Below are 24,011 nucleotides of genomic sequence, written 5' to 3'. Positions count from 1 at the left end.
ATACAAGGAAGTGGAGCCTCCCATCCCTCATCTCTAACATCAGGAAGTTCATTTTCATAGCTAGCAGAATTGTCCTCATGATCTCAAATTGTTATCAAACCATCTCCATCTTAAAAAGAAAATCACCTCCTATTTTCATATTTCAGTTATTGATATTACCCTAGCTTTTCCTGAATTTCATTCTTGCCCTTTGTTTCTCCTAAACTGGAGTAGCAGCACAATTGAAAAAGATGCATATGTTGTTCCTATCAAATTTCTACTCCCTCTACAAATTTTAGCACAAACCCTTTAATTTTACCTTCAGTTTAACAATGACCTATGAGGCTTTGTACAAAGAATGAAAACCAAGAAATTATTTTAGCTTTTTGCATAGAATTTAGATGAAGGAATATAAACACATGATTTGGTAGGTGACTTTCTGTATTCTAACTACTTGCAAGGTATAAAAATTAATCACCTTTTAACTGCAAGGTAAGAAATATTTATAAACAGTTAAATACACACCTAACAAGTAAAGCAGCCTTTTTCATTGTGTTAAGATATGTTAAATGTAGGAAGCATGAAATATAACGGCAACTGAAGACTCATAGGACTAGGTCATTTAACACCTTGCATCTCTTTTAAAACCGAACAAGTGCAATATACAGAAAATGAGGCTTCCTTCTCCATCTCCATCACTTACTGATGTTTGCACCATCATAGCTCGCTGGTCTCGCATTTTTCGTACAATATCCAGTGGATAAACAGGTTGGTTTCTTTCAATTAAGCACATGGCTGTTTCCATAGTGACCAGTACACCAGTGCGACCGATTCCAGCACTGTGAAATATAATAGAAAAATAGTCAATAAAATCAGGATTTTGCAATACATCAGATTCTTATCACAATATTATGATGCTAAATAGCCTTACAAAATTACAGAAAGACCTTTCTATGATTAGAGCAGTGCACAAAGCCTATCTCTAAAGCAACTTCAGTAATATTTCTTGCCAATGATTACTAAGAAAATAGTTTTTGTATAAAAAAATTTAAAACCTGAACACTTACAGTAAATGATTTTTAACAGTTATAACTGCTAATAATCTACATGTACTGATTTTATATTTTTGACTAAAAAGGTAAGAGCTAAATGACTGCTTTTTGACAGGTTCTTTATCCACAGAAAAACTTTCCAGTACCATTCACGATGAGTTTACAGGCTTGGTGGAGGATAAAAATGGAGAACAACTTACATTACAGATTATCAGCTCTGCGATACTTATGTAACTAAGCAGTTTCACCAAAAAATTGTAGGAGAAAGGAAGAGAAAAAAGAACACCTTCTTTTGGTATTGCATAGTCTTAGCATTTTCATCTAATTCAAGCTATCTGCTGCCTTTCAGACACTTTTCAAAGTAAATGCTTGTTCAAAGGCTGAACCAAATCTGTAATCAGAATTTTAAAACACAAGTACCTGCAGTGAACAAGGACCGGCTCATTCTCCACTCTCTTTGGTCTCATACAGGTCACAAACTCCAAGAAGTCCATGGAGTCATCAGGAACACCATGATCAGGCCAAGCAACGTACTGGAGATGGGTGACGTTGTGCTGCTGTTCTGTCTAAAATATAGTAAGGTTTTCGAAAAGTGTTCAATGTTACAACTCCTGTATTGACAGACACAAGTTATACTTTTCACAGTGAGCATATTCTGCAGATGTTGTGAGAAATAGGACATGGAAAATGTTTGTTGTTTTATAGTTCAGAGTAAAGCATAAACATGTAATTCTTAACATGCAAAAGACTAACTGTTGCTAAATCAATGAGGTACCAAATTTAATTTCTGTGATCTAAACAGATTTTCAATTTCTTAATTTATTGACTCTTGACCAATTATACTTTGACATCAACAATTCACCTGAGGTAAAATGCTACAAGACTTACTTATAACAGTATCATGCAAGAGTTTAGAACAGAATGAAAAATAGAAAAAAAACAGCTGAAAACAGAAGAAGCATTCACAACAACAGCAGGGCATTGGGGCTGCCCAATCACAGCTCAAAAGCATGGTTTTGTTTTTACATTTCACAAAAAAGGGGCCATATGTCCTGTAGTACATATAGTATTTAGGAATGCTATGCTGGCATACTGGATCTGCGCTGTAAGACTCATATCACTCATTCATTACCTGCAGTCTATTAGGTGGTTCTCTCACAAGAAATAACAACGTCATTTTTATCTCATTCTGCAATCCAATTCAATCTCTCAAAGTGCAGCTGTGTATCTATTCTAAATATACGTGTGCTTACAAATTCAGTCACAATACAAAGTTTTCTGCAACATTTGCTCACTGTGGTTCGTTAGAAAACGCAAATATCTATCTATATACAATGAACTACATATATATGTGTTTATTGTAAACATATGATTTCTGTTCCATCACAGAAAAATATTTTTCTTTACAAACACAATTTAACTACTTGAAAGATTCTGCTATATGAAGAACTTTTTTTTTTCATTCAATTATACCTAAAAACCAGTTTTACCGAAGTTCTTTCAATTTAACTCTTTGTTAACTTTGACTAGAAAACCACTCAGTCACCTTTGCATTCAGATTGGGCTCCACTGCTATGCTACAAATATAACTAATGATTAGGGTGGAGAGAAAAACAAAATGTAAAGAAAAAGCTCTGCTGCATCATACAATGAGGATCTCTCTTCACAAACTGAAACAAGCCTTCACATTGTCCCTTTATTTCTTCCACTTGTTTAGCAACGGTTAAACTGTTAGCTGTGTTTTACCAATCTCAATAGTCAAATTTAGCATTTGACACCCTACTGAAATAAAACCCTCCTTTATCACTGCATTAGTCTATAAAAGCTGACCTCTCACTAATGGTCCATGCAGGAATGCTTTTATAATGCTAGTGACTTCAAGAGGTTTTTTGTTGCTGTTATTGTTTTGTCCTTAAGCTAACAATTACTGAAATATATGACCTGTTTCAAATGACTTTGAGTTCTGCTTTCCTCTTCCATTAGGGGAAGTGGTTCCACTCCCAGGGAGCAGGTCAGTAAGACACACAAGTAAAGCGACAGAATACCTACTGCTTATGTACCAAGCAAAGTGCTAGGAAATGGGTTTATTCCAGGCAAGGTAATTACAGAAATTTAACAAAAAGGCATTTTACAAGCTCAGAAAAGAGGAAAGAGTTAACTATTAATTTTTACTTGTTAGTAATCCAGGCCTGAATATATTGAGTTGACTTTTTTTCTTTTAACGGTAGTTTATAGACAACAAGTACAACAAGCACGTTGCATAAGATCTCTTCAGAGTAAGAATACACTGTAAGAGCATGCTGTTAGTCCTCAAAACAGCTTCTTCTGGTGTGATCATCTTCCATTTTCTGCTACGTGCCCTATTCATTCCTAGAAACCAACGTACTTGTCCATTAGTTACTCCAGGTATTCCTCAAGTTTCAACATAGTTTTTTAGTTATTGGCATTTTTATATAATCAGCTTGTTATTCTTCTGGTTGTGCTGTTCCAAGATGATACACATTGTTAAAACTTAATTGCTATATCATTTGCTTTTCAAAATGCCAAAGTATTTTAAGTGCTTCAATTTTTATTAGTAAGCTAAAGCTGTTGTAAACGCTATGCATAGTCATGTTAGAACTAGTTGTTTTTGAACTCTAATAATGTCTCATTCAGAGAATACAAAACTATTACTGTGAAGTCTAGAATTCTAGTTATGTTTAGTTTTTTTTTAATCTTTATCTAGTGCTCAGAAGCTAAACAAAAAAGTGGTAGAATTATAGTCACTGGTTCCATAGTTAGCCCCACTGTGCATGTCCTACTACCAGTATTTCTGAACATGTTATTCCTATCAGACCCTGTTTCTCTGTACAAAATTGGTAATGAAAAATTAAGAGGTACCTTCTTGTTTCGCTCAAGTTGCTTATCAAACCATTACTGTCTACAAGTCAGTTTAAATCCTTACCACAGATTTATTTTTTTCCACTAAGATTTTCAGTGACAATCGCTATAGTAGCATCCTAATTACTGCTAAATGAAAAATTTCTCTTTATAAAATCTGGCTTTGTTAGTCCTTTTTTACAAGTCTAAACATATATATATTAGCTGCATCAGGGCTTGATGCCGCCTTCCACCCTCCCCCCCCCCCCCCCCCCCATTTACTTAGCAAGCAGCTTCACAGGTCTAAGACATCATATCTGTGTCCCATGGTATTTGTTATTTTCCTTCTGCTCATGATTATTATTGCTGCAGCAAAAATGCTGGCTGAAAAAGAGACGTACTTGCATTTGCTATTTCTGTGCAAATTCAAGACATCTAATTGCATACACAGCTTCACAGTGGTTAAGCTAACATCCTGGATTTCGCTCAAAAACAGTCAGAGTAAAGAGCCATGATTTTTTCTAATAAGTCTACCACTGGGATTGCAACTCCTGACAAAGTATAGGGTTGGCAGAGGTAATCTCTCAAATAGCTGCTGTACCTCTTAAGAGACAATCTGTCAAAACTTTTAGCAACAAAAATATCCATTCTTCATCTTTTGGTAGTCTGTTCCTTGCTTCTTATAATTACACCATAAAGCCGGCTTCCTCATTTCATTCTGCTATAATGACTCTCCCTGATAAATAAAAAAATCAGGTGTTCTTCAGGAAAAGAGCACACACAGCTAAGAATTATAATACTTATATTGAAGGAAGGAAATTTAGGTTCAAGCAGTCAACATTAATTTTGACTTTTCTTAAAGTCCAAGCAATTGAGTTTGCATTTTCTTTTTTCCCTTTAGGTTATAATTTATTCTTCAGTTAAAAAAAAAAAAAACACAGATATTTTTCTACATTAACCTTAAAATGGTCCTATTATCTAAGGACCTATTTTCTAAGCAAGAAAAAGGTATGCTCTTTGCTAATGGGCTTCACAAATATCTTGAAAGCTGAAACTCAATGATCAGGCTTAAGGCTTAGTTTCTGTTCCCGTCTCATTATGCCTCTTGACACCCCTTCTATAAAACTTTTAGCCTACTCTTGTTCTTCAAATCTTTACTATTCAAAACCAACTTATTTTCTTCTACCATGAGTATTTGACGGAAAAGAATACATCTAGACCAGACACTTCATATTTAAAGTACCTCTGCAGTGCAGCAGGTTTGTTCAAGACAGTTGTGACACTGTCAAATTTATATAGATTTCATTGGAAAGAAAATACAAGGTCTTGTTTAATGTGTGGGTAGGTTATTTCTCTGAAACTTTTGCAAGAATCTGTAACATGAACAAACCGAACCTTTCCCTCAAATTGCCATATGACATGCAATGCCTAAGCCTAAACAATTAAGATCTCTAAAAAACTACGAAGATTCTATTTTCAGCTGTTTACAGCAGAAAGTGTTGCTTATCTACGTTATCTCTGTTTCACCTAATATTAATTTAATGCAATCACTAGAAAGCCTGCATGCTGGTCATTCATAAACAGAAAGATACCACTTGTTCTTTGTCTTGCAATTTTACCTTCTTTCAGCAAACAGCAATATCCTTCCTTAGCAAAGTGAATTTATGCTTAATTTTCAATTTCTTTGAATTGCTACTTCAATTTATTTCCTTTTCCTTCAAACCACCTTCTCCATCATTGTGATGCCAATGGAAAGTGATAGCTTTTAAATTAAAAAGAAACTTTTCTCCCCAAATCCCTCTATTTGCATTGTCATCGTCTGTGAAATCACGTTAAGCAGTCCATATTATGACACAAGGAATTGTCTTAATTAATCACCTTGACTCGGGTTGTCAGTGCTGTCCTGTGGTGCTCACTCGTTATTATGGCAGTGGTGTAATTGGTCTTTAAAGGATTAAATTAAATCCATTTTTTAACATTGAATTCTTTTCTTTGTGGTTGAATGATTTATTTGAGTTAATAAAACAAATCAGGTGGGAGAATGACAGGGCACTTTGGAAACAACTAACAAGATGTGGCAGAATGAAAAAAAAACTTGCAACATTTCTTCTTATTTCAAGCTCTTTGAATAATATGCTTCAGTAAGCATTGTCTTCACGGCCTTGTTAGGTTTCACAGCTGGGTTCTAGTTAAAATTAACTGAAATCAGGAAAAACACTTGTTTAAAGGCAGAGGAAACCAGAAAAAAAGTGCTCAAAATGTAACTGTCTAAAATTGGAGAGGTTGGTATGCTGCAAGGCAATTATCTTCAAGGAAACTGAATGAAAGATTACCTCAGACTTCTCATTCTATTTTTTTTTGAATGGTTAAAAGTAACCAATTATCTCGTTTTACAAAATAGTGCACTGTGTGATGAATTTAGCACTTGCACTACACAATCTCTCTCCTGGGGGGACCAGAACAAATGGACCAAACATGTTTTGAAGTTGCTTTAATAAATAAATAAATAAACAAACAACTTAGTTCTTTATATGCTTTCTCTTCCTTTTCCTATAGGATTGATTTCAATCTTAGTCTTGAAAACAGAAGGGCCAGAAATTAAACCATATTTAATTTCACAAGGCTTAGAAAAGCTCCAAATATTTCATAGATCCGCAGTCACTTGCTGATCTTCAATTACAGCTGAAGAAGCACCAAGATAAACTGTGTCAGAAAAATCCTAGGAAGTTTCTTGTTCCTCAAATCTTCCAAACAAATATGAACAAAAGGCCAAGAGCATCATTTCATAAACTTCTCTTTTTAGCTGTTTTCCCTTAAGACAAATTAGAAACCTGTGCAACTTAATCCACAGGAAACTTTTTCACAAATATGCCTTTCCAACAGGAATCAAGTCTCTTGTGAGGTTTGAAGCTTTATCCATCTTACTACTAAAAGCTACTTCATAAAGACCAATCCAATGATGCTCACATTAACTCAGGGACTAATAAAACCCTGATTTGAATTCAGATGACTTTTTATGTATTCTTCAAAGAACCCAACAACAATATTTGTGACAGAGAGCCTATATAAAGCTTTGCAAATTCTACTTTTAAGCAGAAGATGCCCCCAGGAGAACATATTTGATCAGCTTTAAAAAGGCAGCTCAAATGTCAAACGGTATGTAAAACAAGGAGATACTTCAAGATACTTCAGTGTTTCAAAGAGTTTCTTTCATTAGATTTTGAAATAAAAATCTTTGTACATTGCTCATCTGAAATACCAAACTCACACAAGGCTTCCAGTTATTAGAGTCCTGTTTTTACTGCATTGAGCAGCTGGATGATGAGTGGTTGAGTGTGACCACTCCATTTAACTGTATAAGCAAACTTGCCCTTAGTGGAAAAAAGGGATTAAAAACCAGAGCGCAATCAAAACAATCTCCTCCCCAACAAAAATGCATCCACCTCGGCCTAGCTTTTTAGAGTTATTAGAAGAATTCAGAATAATTTTTAAAATCACACCCATTTTGTCTCATGAAAATGAACTCTGAGCAAGCATATGCCTTTGCATTAGAAATGATGTTCTCACCCGAGAGCTTCCATGGGACAACTTTGGGTATGAGATCCTTGTACTATCAAATCTGTTAGTATGTCTGAAAAAGCACTCTAAGCTCTTACATTGCCTTTATCTCAAAAAAACTTTTATGAAAAAAATTCAACAGGATTTTTACATACCACATGCTACTAACAACACACTGGAAGTGCAAACACATACTGAATACTGATGAATTTACTCAAAATTATGAAACAGTGATAAACACTAGCCAGGAAGAAGCATTGGAACGGAGAAGCATTACCTAACCAAATTTAATTTGCAATCCATTAATTTGAATGACAGCGAATAGAAGTTTGCCTATTGCTCCTTGACTGGATGGTTTCTCATAACTAGAAACCGAGACAGTGTAAACAATCCTAATTGAAAGATCTTTGAATAGCATAAGTGCTAGTATCTTGTACAGTTAGGACTACAACAGAAATCTGAATCACATTAAGACAAATTTATGTGCACTGTCAAGATTCAATTGATTCCGTTACAAATTTATGAGACTACAGGACTGGTGATCTTGCTGTAAGAATGCCAATGAAACACTGCACTTTAAAACCTTTTTTTTTTTTTTTTTGTTAATACTAGCAACTCTGGTAACACTAAAGCACAATCACACAGAAGATCGACTAGTACTAAAACTGTAGATTAGCATTTGGTCAGTTAAGTGATTTCTTATACAAGTATCTTATGATAGGATAAACCGTTCATCTTTTTAGAAATATTTGTGACCACAGAAATTTGGAAAAGAGATAGAGGGAAATATGTAAGAATGTAGGAGAACTTACGAACAAAAGCCAAACTTCAGACCCTATATTCAGGTTGTGGGAAGTATAGATGTGATCTGAACATAAATTTCACTACATAAATACATAACTCATACATAAGAAGTATTCCATGTATTTCACTTCTGCTTTGCTTTATAACCCTCTCATTAGCAAAAACTATTATAAGGTAAGGAGTTTTAGAACTGTAACAAAAGATGATAAAAAGGAGCAGGTGAAATTCTGTCTTCTCTAAAATTGACATTATTGTGATTTGCTTCATTACTAGCTATTCTAGTCACATGTGCTATTAGCCAAGTGCCCCATATTTTCACCGTGAAAGAGCACACTTAGAAAAAAATCTCATTGAAAATCTAAGTATTTGTGAAGAGTCAGTGACTGCAACAATGTTAACAGCGAAGCACTGAACTTCTTTATGAAGCTCATCACAGTACCTGTACAGCATAATGGATTAACTTATTACAGGACAATGTAACCCTTCAAAAAGTACGTTTTCAGGAAGCTCTATAGAAATAATCATACGATGTTGATTCATATTATCTATACACATATCTTTTATGAAATGTGTGTATTTACACACAGATGCGTATACTCCCAGTCTATATCTACCTATCTACATAGGTATTCATTCAGCTTGCTTGGATATAATTTAAGACAGCAGGCACTTACCTCAACATTTGTAACTACCATTTCTCTAATAACATATGCAATTGTACAATCTTCAGAGTGGCATCTGACACGAAAGCTGCCATATTCCATTACATCTGGTGGATCAGGCCAATACTGATGACATTTCGTCTGTAAAGACAAAAGGAAAATTAAGTACACATCAGTACACTTTAAACAAGTACTTCTGTTTCTAGCCTTCCCACCTACGCTATGCTTCAGAGAATTCAAGGAGCAACTACTTTGGTTTGTTGGTGAGGTGTTTACATCCAAATTGGAACCTAACATGACAGAATGGGCTAAACTCTCTATAAACTTGCGGGTTTAGACATTTATAATAAAAAAAATCAAATAGACAGGATGTAAGATAAGAGTTTTCTGTCTAGTACTAAACTGCCATCTCTGAAAACAATTTCTCAAAATATAAGTTAGGAAGAGAAACGTGGATTTGTTACATCTTAAGAAGCAAAGCGTGTGTGTGTGTGTATAGGGGGGAGGGATTAATTACTATCTTCAGCTACCAAGTAGCAGGTTATGGTGAAGACCGACATCTCCCAGAAGTGTGTAATGCAAGGTCAATAGACGACTGCATAAAGGTGCAAAAAGGAAAATTCTGATTAGATGTTGGCAAAAAAAAATTGATGAGGATGGTCAAGTACAAAAACAAGCTGCTCTAAGAGGCTGTGGAATCTCCATCCTCTGAAATAATCAAAACTTAACTAACGTGACCCTGTGCAATCTACATGGATTTCAGAGTTGCCTCTTCTAAGCAGATAGGTGGAACAATATCTCCAGAGATACCTTCAGAACTGAATTCAGTTTAAGGGCATAAAAAATGCAGTCTCTATTGTTTAATGCCTAACAAAAGTCATCAACATTATGTTGATGTGAGAAGAAAAAAGAATGTTTTAGAAAACCCTGCAAAACAGTTTTTATTAAGTCAGTGAAATTTGCTTTTCAAATAGGAGTTGGGCTTCAAACATTTGAGTGCTACTTCAAGATTTCATATAAACAATATTTCCCCAAAACGATAAACAATGCATCGTTACATATAATGCTCAGATTTAAAGATATGTGAAAATTGAGATATTCTCTGAAAACAAAACAAGTGTCCAGGATCAGAATCATTAATACAATTAACTTTAGTAGGTGCTCATGTGCATGCAAGTAATTACAGGGAAGTCTTCCAACTCCAAGAAGCGTTGAGAAAGTAAATGTACTGGTGAACGGGATAGGTATACCAGCTAGTGTAGATAGAAGAGAGAGCATGGAATTCTGAAGTTCTGGGATTCACTGGTGATTTAGGGTTTTTGTTTCAGTGTTCTGTCATAAAAAGGCTTTAACACCCCTTTTTAATCATCTGTAAAGTCCTGATCACAAGGGTAGCAGAGAAAAAAATTAATACATTTCAATGGTTTTCCTCTTCCCCCGCCCCCCGCCCTTTTAAAGGGGATGGCAATTTTTCTTTTGTATGAGAAAGACAAGATAAAAGTTGAAGGGAAAGTTTTACCTATAAATCTCATAAGGTGCTATATATTTCCTTTACATTCATCTTCAGATGACACCTGCTTGGGCATTCATCAAATCCCACTTCATTTACAAGAACATCCATCTATTGGCCTTGAAAAATGAAATCTTGACCCTCTAGTGTCATTAAAAAAGTGCCACTGCCTAGCTAACTAGCTTAGTCTACCACTTCAATCACATATTCTCTTTAGGCATATCTCATCTTCTCTACCTCTCATCTTCTCTTCTGCAGTATACTACACTATCACCATTTTCCTCTGTTCTCTTTCTTTCAGAATCAAAACCTTGACAGTATCTAAGACCCTAAGACCACTAAGACTACTGCCAGTCATGCTGACAAACTACCATCATTTGTTCTTGCCAAAGTTAGAGGTACAGACTTAGCTCCTCTTTCCTCTGACCCAAATTTTCCATAGATGATTGTTAAGAAGATTCAGCATCTATAGGATGTCAGTACGAGCAGTCAGAGTAGTCTAGCTCTTCTCTCACTTGCTTTAGGATTTACACTTCGAAACTGATAAGCTTTCTGGCATGTACTGCTTACTGCTCTATTCAAATGGTTTGATTTGAAAAGCAGGGCAAAGTTCGATGAGCACCTTTCTAATTTACATTCCATCACAAACCTTGAATGAGTTTCAGAGCTCTGTATTGCAGAACAGTGCAGTTGAAGACTTGATCAGACTGGTATAAAGTCTTACAAAGTGGTCAGAGGATTTCAGTTACAGAGAGAAAAATGCTACCAAATACTATGCTGACAAAAAAGTGCAAGAAAAATAAAAGGGAATATGCTAGTCCAGGTTTTCCCTCAGCACGACACACCAGGATAGCCCTGAAAGAAATAAACTACTTAAAGCACTCTGTAAAATGTTTTATAAGAGATATTCCTGCTCTGTGTTGAATGTTTTTTCCAGCCAGCTGCATGGAACTTCACTGAGCAGAAAGATACAGATCAGGTACAAGCAGGTGGGAATGCTGTGGATCTAGTTTCCAGTTCAGTTAAAGCTGTGGCTTTCTATTTTTCAGGTCTGTACAGAGAATATATTGCTTTTGAATTGCATAAGGTAACCTGATTAAGATTCCCTGGAAGATACTGAGTAGTTTTAAGACCACATTCAGCTTCATCACAGTGGTTCATAACTGGTAAAGCATGCCTCAAACACATTAGAAGCTAGGCTGCATAGGGCAAACGTGGTCTGTGAGAATGTGGAGATGCATGCAGTTAAACACACACCTATCTATAACAAGTCAGCCACAACCAAACAAGCTTGTTAATTCAGTTTTACCAGTGGAAACGGTTCGGACACTGCATGAAAGGTGAAAAATCTGTACTTGTTTTCATCAAAGAAATGGAAGAGAGAAGGCAGTCTGGGTCATATGGTTAGAGAAAGAGGAAGAGCTGAGCTGAGCTGAACTCACTGAAACAGAGCACTGACAATTTTCTCATCTACACAGAAGGTCATGAAGCGCTAAGTCCAGCTCTTCTGGATGGTTTTACCACAGAATAAACTAAAAATTGAAAATGCGTATGAAACAATTATTAAAAGTAGACATCTTCAGGAAACATCTCATCATAAAGGCAAAACAACCACTTGCAAGTCTTCCAGGTTTGAGGCGACTCGAAGACCAAAATGAAAGTATTTAATTCCCCAAAACAGAGTCTACAACTATATGCCTACTTCCACAACTTAAAGATCTATATGTAAAAATATGTTTTGAAACTTTAAAAGCTACTATACGAAAATGAAGTACAAGACCAAGCTGTAAATCACTTAGTAAAGAAAACCTTAACAGACCTTTCCATGTGAATGTAAGTAAAGTCTCAGTGTGGATATACAATCAATAAAGAATGTATGCCACTGCAAGAGACATGAAAAAATGGAGCGGATCCAGCAGAGGGCCACCTAGATCAGTAAAGGATTGGGTAACTTGACATATGAAGAAAGGCTGAAGAAACTGGGCTTGTTCAGCCTAGAGAATAAAAATCCAGGAGGATTTAAGCAGGTATTCAATATCTAAAAGGTAGGTATACAAAAAACTGTGCTGTCTTCACAAGGATGTGCAGTGACAGGCCAATAAACAATGGGCAGAGGTTGCTTCAGGGGGAAATTCTTCCAGGATACAAGAATAAAATTCTTCGCTATTAAGAACAATTAACCTTGGAATATGTGAAACAGCAATTAAACATTGGCACTTCTTAGGTCCAAACAAGTGATGGAATATCCTTTCCGGGGAGTGTTTAAGACTTGCCTCAGCAGAGCCCTAAATAACTGAATCTAATGCTTTCCTTTCAACAAAAGGACATGACAGACTTTTCCATGACCACAATCATCTACACAAACTGCATTACCAAATCGATGATGATCAATGCTCACCAAGGTCACTGTTCAAAAATCTATACAGGTTTCAGTATATACCAGTGGGACCCAGTTAACCTTCAATAAGGCAGTTTAACCTTAAAGCAAAATCATGCTGGAATGCATAAATGGTTTATTACAAATATTAATTATAATAAGTTGTATTATAAATATTATAAACATTAAGTAGTAATTAGATGAACTACTAGTGTTGTAAGAACACTGTTTCTATAGTTAACAGTAGGTAGGAAACTTCAGCAGAGCCCAACTACTCTGTGCTAGCAAGAAAAAGCAAGCAGAAGTGCAAACCAGTCTGTTCCGCCCCTCTTCCAATACTGCAGTCTCATGGCTGAAGGCAAGAGCAAGGCATGCTCTGTTTCTGAGGGCCCTAAAACATAACTCAGTCTGCACAGGAAGAGAAAGCAGGAAAAAGAATAACAGCACTCTGTCACTCCTTAACATGCACTCCTCCAGAAGTACAGCATGCCTGGTACGTATTCAGCTGCGTCCTTAAGAACGCTTTCCTGTCCCCTACCCCTGAAAGAAAGTGACGAAGGAAATGAAACAACCCTAGGTAAAGACAACTTCCTCAGCTCAGGTTTATACCTCTTTCATGCCACTAAGAGCTATGCACGACTTTAGTTTTTGACAGCAATTCACTGAATGGGGAAAAAAAACTCTTCATTTTTCCATTTGACAACATTTTGTGTGTTTAATGTGATTAACACACAATTAACACACAATGATGCTTATAAACACTTGTAGCAAGAATACTTTACAGAAAGTTATTGTAGGGACAATAATATACAGTAACTGGGTCACATAATGAAAGCTGCCCTTCACATTTTTCTAGGGCAAACTGAGCTAAGAAACTAGAAGAACTGATGAACAACTTCAGTTCATCTGAGTGTCATTTGTGGAAGATAAGCAACATGACTTTTTTTTTTTTTTTTTAAGATGTCAGATGTAAGACTGAAGACAGATGTCTTAAAGGACTAACTGTGTCAAAATGCTAGAGCTATAAACATAGGCCCAGAAACATACTTACTGATGCAGGAAAAGTGTAACTTGCTCCTCTGTCTCACACTCATTTCATACACTCCCATAATGGCTTAACCTTTAAGCCAGTGCGTTAAAGTGTGTTTTATTTTATTTTATTTTATTTTTTAACTACTACAGCTGAGGCTGAAAATTTTGAAATGTTACAGTTTGTTCCTTCTGCCTTTTTAGGGCTCAGTTTTCAATGACTTATAAAAAGAAATTATTCAAATTTTAACTATTATGCCCATAACTTTTACTGTAGTAGTCTTGTTTCTCCTTTCAATCTAAGTCAAAATATAGTGCAGTCGTTTCTACAAAAAAAAAAAAGGAACTTTACTGGATTTTTTTTTAATCCCATGCTATAAATCTTAACACTGTTGAAAATAGATATATATATCTAGAATATAAGATCTCTGGGGCTTGAAAAGAGGAATGGCATTTGCCAATAGGGATATTCTGGCAAAGTTGTACATCTTTTTCTGTCTCTAAAAATTCACTCACAAACTGTGGTCACATCTGAATGTAAAGAAAACTCAGAAAGCGCATGGTACATAAATGTAAAGGCAGGATGGTTAGAAGTTAGCTGCATATTGCCTTGAAAGTTCCAACTCACTGAGAAAAGTACAGACAAATATTGGCCTGTGCTTCTTTAGAAAAGGAAGTTATTTTGATTGCAATACAGAGGAAAGATAAGAGAGCATTTTTGTGCCAGATGATGTTCAATAATGTCTATCTTTATGAATCACAGAATCATTAAGGTTGGAAAAGCCCTCCAAGACCATCTGGTCCAGCCATCACCCTACTGCCAATGTCACCCACTGAACCATGTCCCTAAGCACCACATCCAACCTTTCCTTGAACACCCCCAGGGACGATGACACCAGCACTTCCCTGGGCAACCTGTTCCAATGCCTGACTGCTCTTTCTGAGAAGAAATGTCTCCTTATTTCCAACCTGAAATGAATAATGTGTGGTCTGACCATGGTTAAAATTTATTCTTTTCAGCTTTTACACTTCTTGCATACACTTTGATGAGGAATTACATTGTTGTTTAAGTGTTCCTTCTCAATCATGATGCTATTTAGGACCTCAAGTATTTGCTCTCTTGCATTCCAAAAACATTAGTTTTTGACTGGGATACCAGGTAAATTTGATAGTGTAGAATAGATACAGGAAATAAAGATAAACTAAAGATACCTTTACTAAGGTAAAGGCATCCAAACATCATCTTTCCCACCATTCAGTTTTTAGCTTCTGAAACTTCAAAAACAATTCCTTTCTTTAATCACCTAAAACCTTCATCTTTAAAACTAAAAAGGACACCTTAACTCAAGCTACAACAAAATGCAACAGATATTGCTTTAATTTTCACTGAATTATCCTGAATTATGCTATTATTATTATTATACTATTATCCTGAAACTAACGGAACACTAGAATTTAAGCAAAATTAGAGGAATTAGAGCAATTCTAGGAAAGAACCTTTGACTTAAGTAAAAGCAAACAGGTTATATTCTGACCACTAACATGCTTAATTTAGTAAGTAGTGAAATGGCAGATTCTGGTTTGAAGCCCAACTGGAAGTTTTGCTCAGTGTGCTCAGAACTTCCAGACGTGCTGAACCACTGGGTCACTGCAACATGGAGCTCAGTTCTTATGGGAAAGGACAGCATGCAATAGCTGGTTGATCAACAAAGTCGGACTCAGTGCAGTGATTTCTGTTTATCTGATAGCTGGTTCGTTTTCAAAGAAACATAACAGAAAAAAAAAAAATCTCTTCCTCTAAGTAATTCAGAAAGTCTGGCCTTCAGAGAAATGATTCAACAGAATAAGGTGGCCTATTTTAGGGTTATTTGATCATAACAATGGGAGAAATAGTATGAAGGCATAGTATATTTCTTTAGCATACAAAGAACCTGAATATACTTACCCGTCCTCGTTCTGTGAGAGTTGTTAACATAATAATCAGCGACAGCTTGTGATCCCAGACAACTTGCCAGAAGTGTGCACATGTGTGAGGAAGAGGTCCTTGTGTAGCAATGTACCTGTTCACAATGCCCACAGAAGGAATTTCCATCTATAAGGAGAAAGAAATGTCAAAGAAATTTTTTTTTTTTTTTAAATATTCAGCATTTCATTCAAACAAAGTTTTGAGGAAAGATTAAGAATACGAGCTGAGCAAGAAGACCATCAAGATCACAATTTGTTATGTGATAATCTTCAAACATTTAATTTAAACTAATTCTATACTATAGATACTACATCCCTTCAACTGAAATAGGAAGAGCTAATTAATACTGAAAATGTATTTCAAAACTTGAAACTGCAAAGCTTTCCAAGTTTTCTTTAATATTTAGTAAGGAGTAACGGCAAGGTATACCAAAGGTGCACTAGCAAAAGCTATGTAATAGTTGATACTGGATACAGTAAGTTAATAGTTTATTCTTTCCCAAATGTATCTGATACACAAACATTCCCCCCCCCTCTTTTCCTTGTCTCCCATCTTAAACACGTGATTTAGGCAATGAGAGTTCTGGTTTCTCTTCCGGACCCTTTATAGTATAGCTGATAGGCTATAAGTGGTTCTAGACGAAAAAGGCTTAGTTTTAAGTTATAGGAGACAACCTCAGAATTTACAAAATAGACAAAAACGATTTACAGAAATAGCTGAATCAGAATCACAGATTTCATCTACATTTTGAAAAAGATTGGTCCTAATACCTAAATTAGCTAACAAGCTAATTTGGAAAGGTTTATTTTAAAATATACAGTCAAAGGCTATCAGAAAAACAACAGGTTGGAGAACGTGATTGACAGACAAGAACTGTTCAAACACTTCCAAGTTTTCTGAGGTATTTATTGAGAAATTAAAGTTGACAAAATACCTAACCTAAGCAATGCTAAACTATTTTTAATCTCCAAGACTCTGATCAGACAGGAGAACGCTTTCAGTAACTAACAAAAACCTACAAGAGTTAACTGCTCTGTTTCATCAATTTAATGCATCATTATTCACAGCCACAAGACAAAAACCCGAAAACAATTTTCATTAAAAATATTATTACAAAATAAAGCTTAGTCTGGAATGTTGCCCATTTTCTCAGGTCTACATAAGGAGCTAAATATTAAACCCACAAAATTATGTCATGCAGTATAGGAAAATTATGGTGGATTCCATGTGCTTTTATCTGCTGTGTATCAGAGTGACCACCTGTTTCACAAGAGACATCTCCTCTCTTACATTATGAATCTACACATCTATTACATTTATGAATCCCCAAAATGTAAAATGAATAACCCTTATTCCTTAGAAAAGGCTAAATTTAGCCTGCTATTGTAATATAGAAAGTGAGCAAATGCAGGTCTCTGTATGACTTACATTCACATAATTTGCATTAATGTAATCTTCATCTCCCTGCAGTATTATCCTCGTGGCATCATCTGCACACAAAAAATAAAATAAAGAAGGAATTAAATTAGAAATTAGGGGTCATGCTTCCCTTTTAAGTCAAAAAAATGAGGAATTGCAGACATAAACAGCAGGTTACAAAACAAAATAGATCTTTTAGAAAATAAAATGAACATTTATATAACTTGGATAATATAATTAAATCTTTACAAAGAAATTAAATACAACAGTCTTATAAACTATCATTTAGAGTACAAAAATATGCAAAAAGTCTGTACTTAGTACTCACAAGGTAGAACATCTTTGTATCGATTCTTGTCCATATTCTGAGGTACCTTTGCACATGTAACAGCCAACCCTGGTTTCTTTCTATAAAGTTGCTGCAAGGCAGAATTTAAAAATAGGTGAGTTTTTGGGGGATACGGTTGTGCAAAATTCCTGAGTTTTATTTATATAAATGTATCTTTTTATGTGAAAATAATTTCTATTATTCCTACTCCATCATCATCACCTCTAGAAGAATTTCTAGGAAAAAAGAGAAAATATGCAAATCATTGATATACATAAACTGTTTTCTTGCAAAGTCTTCTTTGTCTTATAAGATGTACCACAGGAGAGGGCTAGAAGTAAAACTGAGAATGAGCGTGGAAGAACTGAGCAATAAAAAACATCAGAAGAAAAAAAATACAGACCGATATTTCTTGGAATCAACTGTAATACAAAAATTCAAACGTTTTCTGGACGAAAACTACTACATTCAACCCTGTAAATATTTGAAAAAGCAAATCTTTATCACAGTCTCTTAATACGTGACTCCCTTTCTTTTGGGCCAAGCTCTACCTCGCAAATTTTATCTGAAATGAATGTGGGCAAGTATGCATATAACCAAAAATAAATTTTAAGATCAAAATGCATTGGGAGCATGGTTTAAGGCAATAAAGGGTACAGGAGGAAAAACACAACAACAACAAATCAAGAAATGCAATTATACAATTACAATTTTGCTGTATTAAATATACATGAAAGCAACTTACAAATGAGTAACCCGGCTGCGCCAGAGTTTTAAGTACTTCACGAGACTTAACAAAGACGTAATTACATCTTTCACGTTTAAAGATTTAGAATATGGTTTCACACATAAAACTAAGTGAAACCAATAGGATGCTAAAATCCCCTACTTTAAGAGAAAGGGAATAATGTACAAAAATATTCTATTAAAAGACTTGCTGAATCCTGGGTCTCAGTATCATGGCTCACCACATTTTTCAACTGCGCAGCGTGAATGAGGAAGGATGCCATGTGGGGAGAGAACTTGATAACCTATGTAGCAATCAAACAGCTTCCACTAGTTATAATTTAAGTTCCATTTTGCCTGAGTCAAGTTAAGATTTCTACTTTTAGTGGAAGACAAGGAAGAATAACTTAATGTTAAGTAACAGTTCTGGAGTTTTGTTGTTGTTGCCTGACAAAAAAGTCATATACCATTGACAGACTTGTTAAATTCTGCTTAACTGGACATAAATTATAATTATAGGAATATGTTCTGGAAAAACTTTATATGTGATAATGTACTAAATACTTATTCTCTATTTTACTAACATGAATGGAGATTATGAGAGTTACCAAAGCTGATGAGATGTTGCAATTGCCTCTGCTTCTGAAGGTCACTAAACAATGAATTGAAAGAAAAAAGATCGCTAAGCTATCACTAAACTAAGTTTATTACGTTACAAAAGGGTTCTGCACTTGTTTTTGTAACATCAAGAATATCCTTTTAAAAATGTTATCAGGAAAAAAAAAGTCATAAATAATCAAACATTCTATGAAGATTATTAAAGAAACATTGTCAAAGTTGTTGACTAAATTTATGCACAATAAGCACAATCAAAGGCTAGCTGATATCTTTTGAGTTACTGTTTCGGTAGCTAACAGACTTGTTACTACAGCATTGTAACTACTGGTGTGGATTTTGGAGATCTGATAGAAACCAGAGTCTAGAATTTCTTTTAAAAAAAGTGGGGAAAATCTTAACACTCACAAATTTTGGAAACAAAGCAGTCCTCATAAAACGAATGGTTATACAATAAATAACACCACAACTCTTCAGCAATCACTGTTGAATCTCATGGCATTTTTAACAACAATGAAGGAAAAACATCAAAAACAGGGAAAGAAGGCATTGCGGTTCTACAAGTTTCCAGAGTTAGAAAGGATTATGCCAGACTTCAACTATGTGAAATTAATAGATAACAACAACCAGGGTTTCTCCAAAGTTACAAAAAATGTTTGGATCCCCAATAGCTAAATGAACACAAACATATTCACACTCTAATTTGTCTCCTTTAGAGAAGGAACTGAATTATCTTTTCTTATTTCTTATGCTAACACTGAAGAGCTATTTTAATAAACTACAATAACATTTTATTAGTCAGTTTTCTAGGATATTCTCTGCTGATATGTTGAAGAATATAACAAACATTAATGAATTAATCTATACAGCAGTTCATCCAAGTCTTATCTTACATAGGGGGGAATCTCACCTACAGAGTAATTTGCCCAGGAAGTAAGCATCAATTTAGCTTGCTAGGGAAAAATACCACAGACTGCACATTACAAACCTCGAATAGAAATTAACATAGCAAAACTTTCATATCAGCCTCTAAGAGAAGAAGAACAGGAACAGTCAAGTTGCTGCTGTCACTCCATGAAAGGCAGCAAAATATGAGAAAGTGAAAAACCAAGGGTATAAAAGGTTTCAGAAACTTCACTGAGCAGCACAGGAAAAGAAACAAAGTACAAGACTATCCTCTGTCAACTCCCTGCTATTCTACTCAATAAAAAACCCAACATTTAGTAAGCTTTGGGTACTTGAGCTAGAAACATGGTAATTAAAACATTTTTCTCAGCAGATAATGTTTTATGCAAGACTGATAAATCATTCTCCTCTTTCTCCTGCAGGGGAGTGTGAAACTGATGGGCAACTCATATTCGTGTTCTCTTCAGATAAGACTGAAAGGGAACAATAAGTTTTGTAATTAATTAAGCCCTGACTTTACTTGATGGTCACAGCTGCTATTAGTCTGTATTAATAGCATTTGAGAGTTGAGTATTACCTACCTCAAACTGAATAAGTACTGTCCCACTTTCCAGTCCTTTCCTTAGCTGTTCCATAGACTCCTCCAGAGTATCAGCATATTCGGAACAGATAGGAAGAAGAGAATCTGGGAGATTTTGGGAATCAACTTCATCTTCTGATTTAGGCTCCACAAACTGTTTAACTACTGAAAGATGCATTGAAAATTAAAATCCATTACATACAGCACTAATGTGCTTGGAACACATACTAAGATTTACCAGCTTGTGAGAACAAGATTTGCAAAGTTCAGGTCTCAAGAAAGCAAGTAACAGCAACGGACTTAACTTCATTTCTTTATATACCATATTACTGAAGGAAGGGGAAAGAGTAAAAAGTCCTCATGGTCTTTAGGGAAAATAAACTCCTTAAGGAGTTAACTACGATGGCAAACCACTACTTTCAAATGCACAGATTTTTTTTTTTTTTTTGCTGCCATCTAGTCTTGCAGATGGAACTGCTGGACAGGCTTATGGCCCACAACATTAACCATTGTGAAAACTACGTGAGTTTTGCCTAAAATAATTTAGAAATTAATTAATAGAATATCTCAAAAAGCTTGGACCTCCCACAGTAAAATGAACACAAACATACTTATACTGTACTCCTTTTCCGTTACAGTACCTGAATTCTCTTTTCTAATCTCTTATACTAACACCGAGGGAACTGATTTAATAAATTATAAAACATTATATTTGCCACTTCTTGCTAACATGTCGAAGAACATGAAAAACGTTAATGAAAAACTACACAGCAGTTCTGTTGCTCTATGAAAGCTATTGTATCACTGAATGTGTCCATCTGTGGATATTCTCTGCAATGCTCACAATGGCCCATACCTGCCAAACTACAGAAAATGTGGAGCTGTTCGCACTCATGCCTATACAAATGACTGGCATGGAGCCACAGGTTATCTTTAGCTAAGCAGAGACTTATCTGCAGGTAGGAGGGGGACTAGAAAAAAGGTTAAGGAAAGACTAAATATTGCATATAGCCAGCAGAGAGGCCTGCAATAATAGGAGCAGGACTATGTTCAGGTAGAACAAAACACAGAGACATCTGTCTTCCAAGAAACATACAAAATTTAAAATAAAGTAAATGCTACAGAGGCCTATAACATTTATGAGGTTTTATTGCCTCCTGTTTCCCAGCAATGCATAATCCCTCCAGATTTTTAAGTCATAATGTAATCAGAAACTCTTTGCAAAACCCTTCTATAATCATTTGTGTTAAGGTCTCATCATAGCTCCTAAAGAAAGTAAATAATAAACCAGAAGTTTCACTTCATCTGAAAGCTCCTGGGATCTGCACGTCTTTAAATAGGAGCAAGCAAATGGAACAGGATTGGTCCTCTGTATTTTAAATATAAAGACCTATGACCCTACATATTTCAAAGATTGTCTTGTTTGCCAGCAGCAATTTAGTGAGTAGACTGCATGGGTCAAGCTCATTATTATGATAAAACATCTACTGTAAGAATTTTAAAAAAGCTCATTTGACTTGTTTTGTAGCATAATCGTGCTGGGCAACAGCAGCTCATGGGTATTTGCAAACATGCAATTAAAGATTTGTGAAATGATGCTATATTTACAAAATGAACTTTTGAAAGGAATCATTTGCTGTTTTGTAGATTTTTAGAGCTAAAAACATAAGAAGAAATTCTAACTTGACAGATTCTTTGTTGCATTGGAAAGAGCCTCCAGTTAAAACTACTTATGATACTAATTTAAATGCAGGGAGAACTTTCTAGCATGGACATATTCCAAGTGAACCGAGAACGCATGTATTTAAATAGAGGGTATTCCACCCAAGCATAAGAACAACAGTCTCGAATACATTAAAAGTGAATAAAATAAGCCCAGTTACCTTTCCGCCTGACCAAAAGTGCAAGCTCTCTCGTGTGAGATTCTCTGCTGGCTTTTATGAACATGACCACCTGGTCATGCGTGTGCTCTGAGATATCTCGGCCATTAATTAATACTATTTGATCACCTTCATTCAGTTTTGGAATGCATTTATCAGCCTGTTTCAAGACCAAAGAAACATATTAATGTCATTGCATCCAGTCATGTAAGCAGGAACAAATCAGAATATTAAGTTCATCATGTAAGCAAATTCTTCAGAGTCCTCCTGATAAAGTTTCATCTTCTGTTACAGAAATTCTATCAAAGAGATCAGATCTAAAGCTTTTTGTTGCTTCAAAGCCTCTCAATGAAGATGAGCGACAGTTCAAACAGCATACTAATAGCTAAAAAAAGAATTTTTATTTATCAGATAGCCATTAGCAAATTGCTCTTAAAGATATAAATTTCAAAAACTAAACATCAGCAAATGAATTTCTGGAAAAAGCATCCTAAGCATACAAGATGACAGACTTATTAAGTAAACATCCTTCACTTTTTATGCAGTGAATACTGAAAAGCCCAAATACGACTGAGGTTATTAAACCGAGGATAATTTAAGTAACATGACATTCCCTGTACATGCGTTTCTTTTTACAATTTTAAGAAGTTTATACACATTTCGTATTTTTGTTATTTATCATTCTTAACTGGTAGATATCAAATGATATCCCCATTTCATTCACTTAGAGTTTTAATAAGATGATGTAGGTGAGTATTTGATTTACGATGCTCAAGTACTTTGCATTTGCAACACATTTCGGTGCTACCTACCTGCGATGCATAGAATGCTAGGACACAGTTCTCCCCATTGCAACTGAAAACTTGCATTATAGCTTGTCTTGGATACAGCAATTTAGTTTATCTTCTGTATTCTAGGATTTGTTTGGCTTTTTTTCCTGCCACACTTGTTAGCACACTTAGCTTTGCATCCAGCACAAAGTAATTCAAGCCATGGCCAGAATGATGATGATAACAGCTTGAATGATGAATTAGCGCGAAGGCTGCACCCAGAGAGTCTTGGTCAATGGCTCTATATCAAGGGTAGAGGCTGGTGACAAGTGGTATCCTTCAGGGGTCTGTCCTGGGACTGGTACTGTTTAATATCTTTATCAACAACATAGACAGTGGGATCAAGTGCACCCTCAGCAAGTTTGCAGATTATGCCAAGGTGTGGTTGATACAAGAGAAGGAAGTGACACCATCTAGTGGGGCCTGGAAAAGCTTGAGAAGTGGGCCCATGTGAACCTAATGAGGTTCAACAAGGCCAAGAGCAAGGTGCTGCACCTGGGCCAGGGCAATCCCAGACATGAGTACAGACTGGGAGAAGAACTCATTGAGAGCAGCCCTGCAGAGAAGGACTTGGGGGTTCTGGTGGACAAAAAGCTCGACATGAGCCAGCAGTGCGTGCTTGCAGCCCAGAAGGCCAACTGTGTCCTGGGCTGCATCAACAGATGGAGGAAGGGGATTGTCACCCTCTGCTCTGCCCTTGTGAGGCCCCACCTGGAGTGCTGTGTCCATGTCTGGGGCCCCCAGCACATGAAGGGTGTGGGACTGTTAGAGAGGGTCCAGAAGAGGGCAATGAAGATGATCAGGGGGCTGGAGCACCTCTCCTGCGAAGAAAGTGTGAGAGAGCTGGAGATGTTTAGCCTGGTGAAGACAAGGCTCCAGGGTGACCTTATTGCAGCTTTTCAACACTTAAAGGGGGCTTATAAAAAAGATG

At 35.8% G+C, this 24,011-nt stretch overlaps 1 protein-coding gene across 7 annotated transcripts in view; it reads right to left on the bottom strand.

Moving 5' to 3' along the window:
* Positions 1–24,011, bottom strand: part of PTPN3 (protein tyrosine phosphatase non-receptor type 3) — a 168,947-nt gene that overhangs the window by 9,061 nt on the left and 135,875 nt on the right. For all 7 annotated transcript variants that reach the window (XM_083825199.1, XM_083825200.1, XM_083825201.1 and 4 more), the window contains 8 exons: positions 22,254–22,410; positions 20,372–20,535; positions 17,544–17,634; positions 17,225–17,286; positions 15,776–15,922; positions 8,927–9,055; positions 1,452–1,597; positions 683–818 (listed from right to left, as the gene is read on the bottom strand). In XM_083825199.1, the coding sequence (XP_083681325.1) occupies positions 683–818; positions 1,452–1,597; positions 8,927–9,055; positions 15,776–15,922; positions 17,225–17,286; positions 17,544–17,634; positions 20,372–20,535; positions 22,254–22,410 (1,032 nt within the window). The remainder of the gene's footprint in view (positions 1–682; positions 819–1,451; positions 1,598–8,926; positions 9,056–15,775; positions 15,923–17,224; positions 17,287–17,543; positions 17,635–20,371; positions 20,536–22,253; positions 22,411–24,011) is intronic.

This window comes from Anser anser, assembly GCF_964211835.1.
Source record: "Anser anser genome assembly, chromosome: 2".
Taxonomy (NCBI): Eukaryota; Metazoa; Chordata; class Aves; order Anseriformes; family Anatidae; genus Anser; species Anser anser.
Note: the sequence above shows the minus strand (reverse complement) of the source record. Positions and strands in the feature narration are given on the sequence as shown.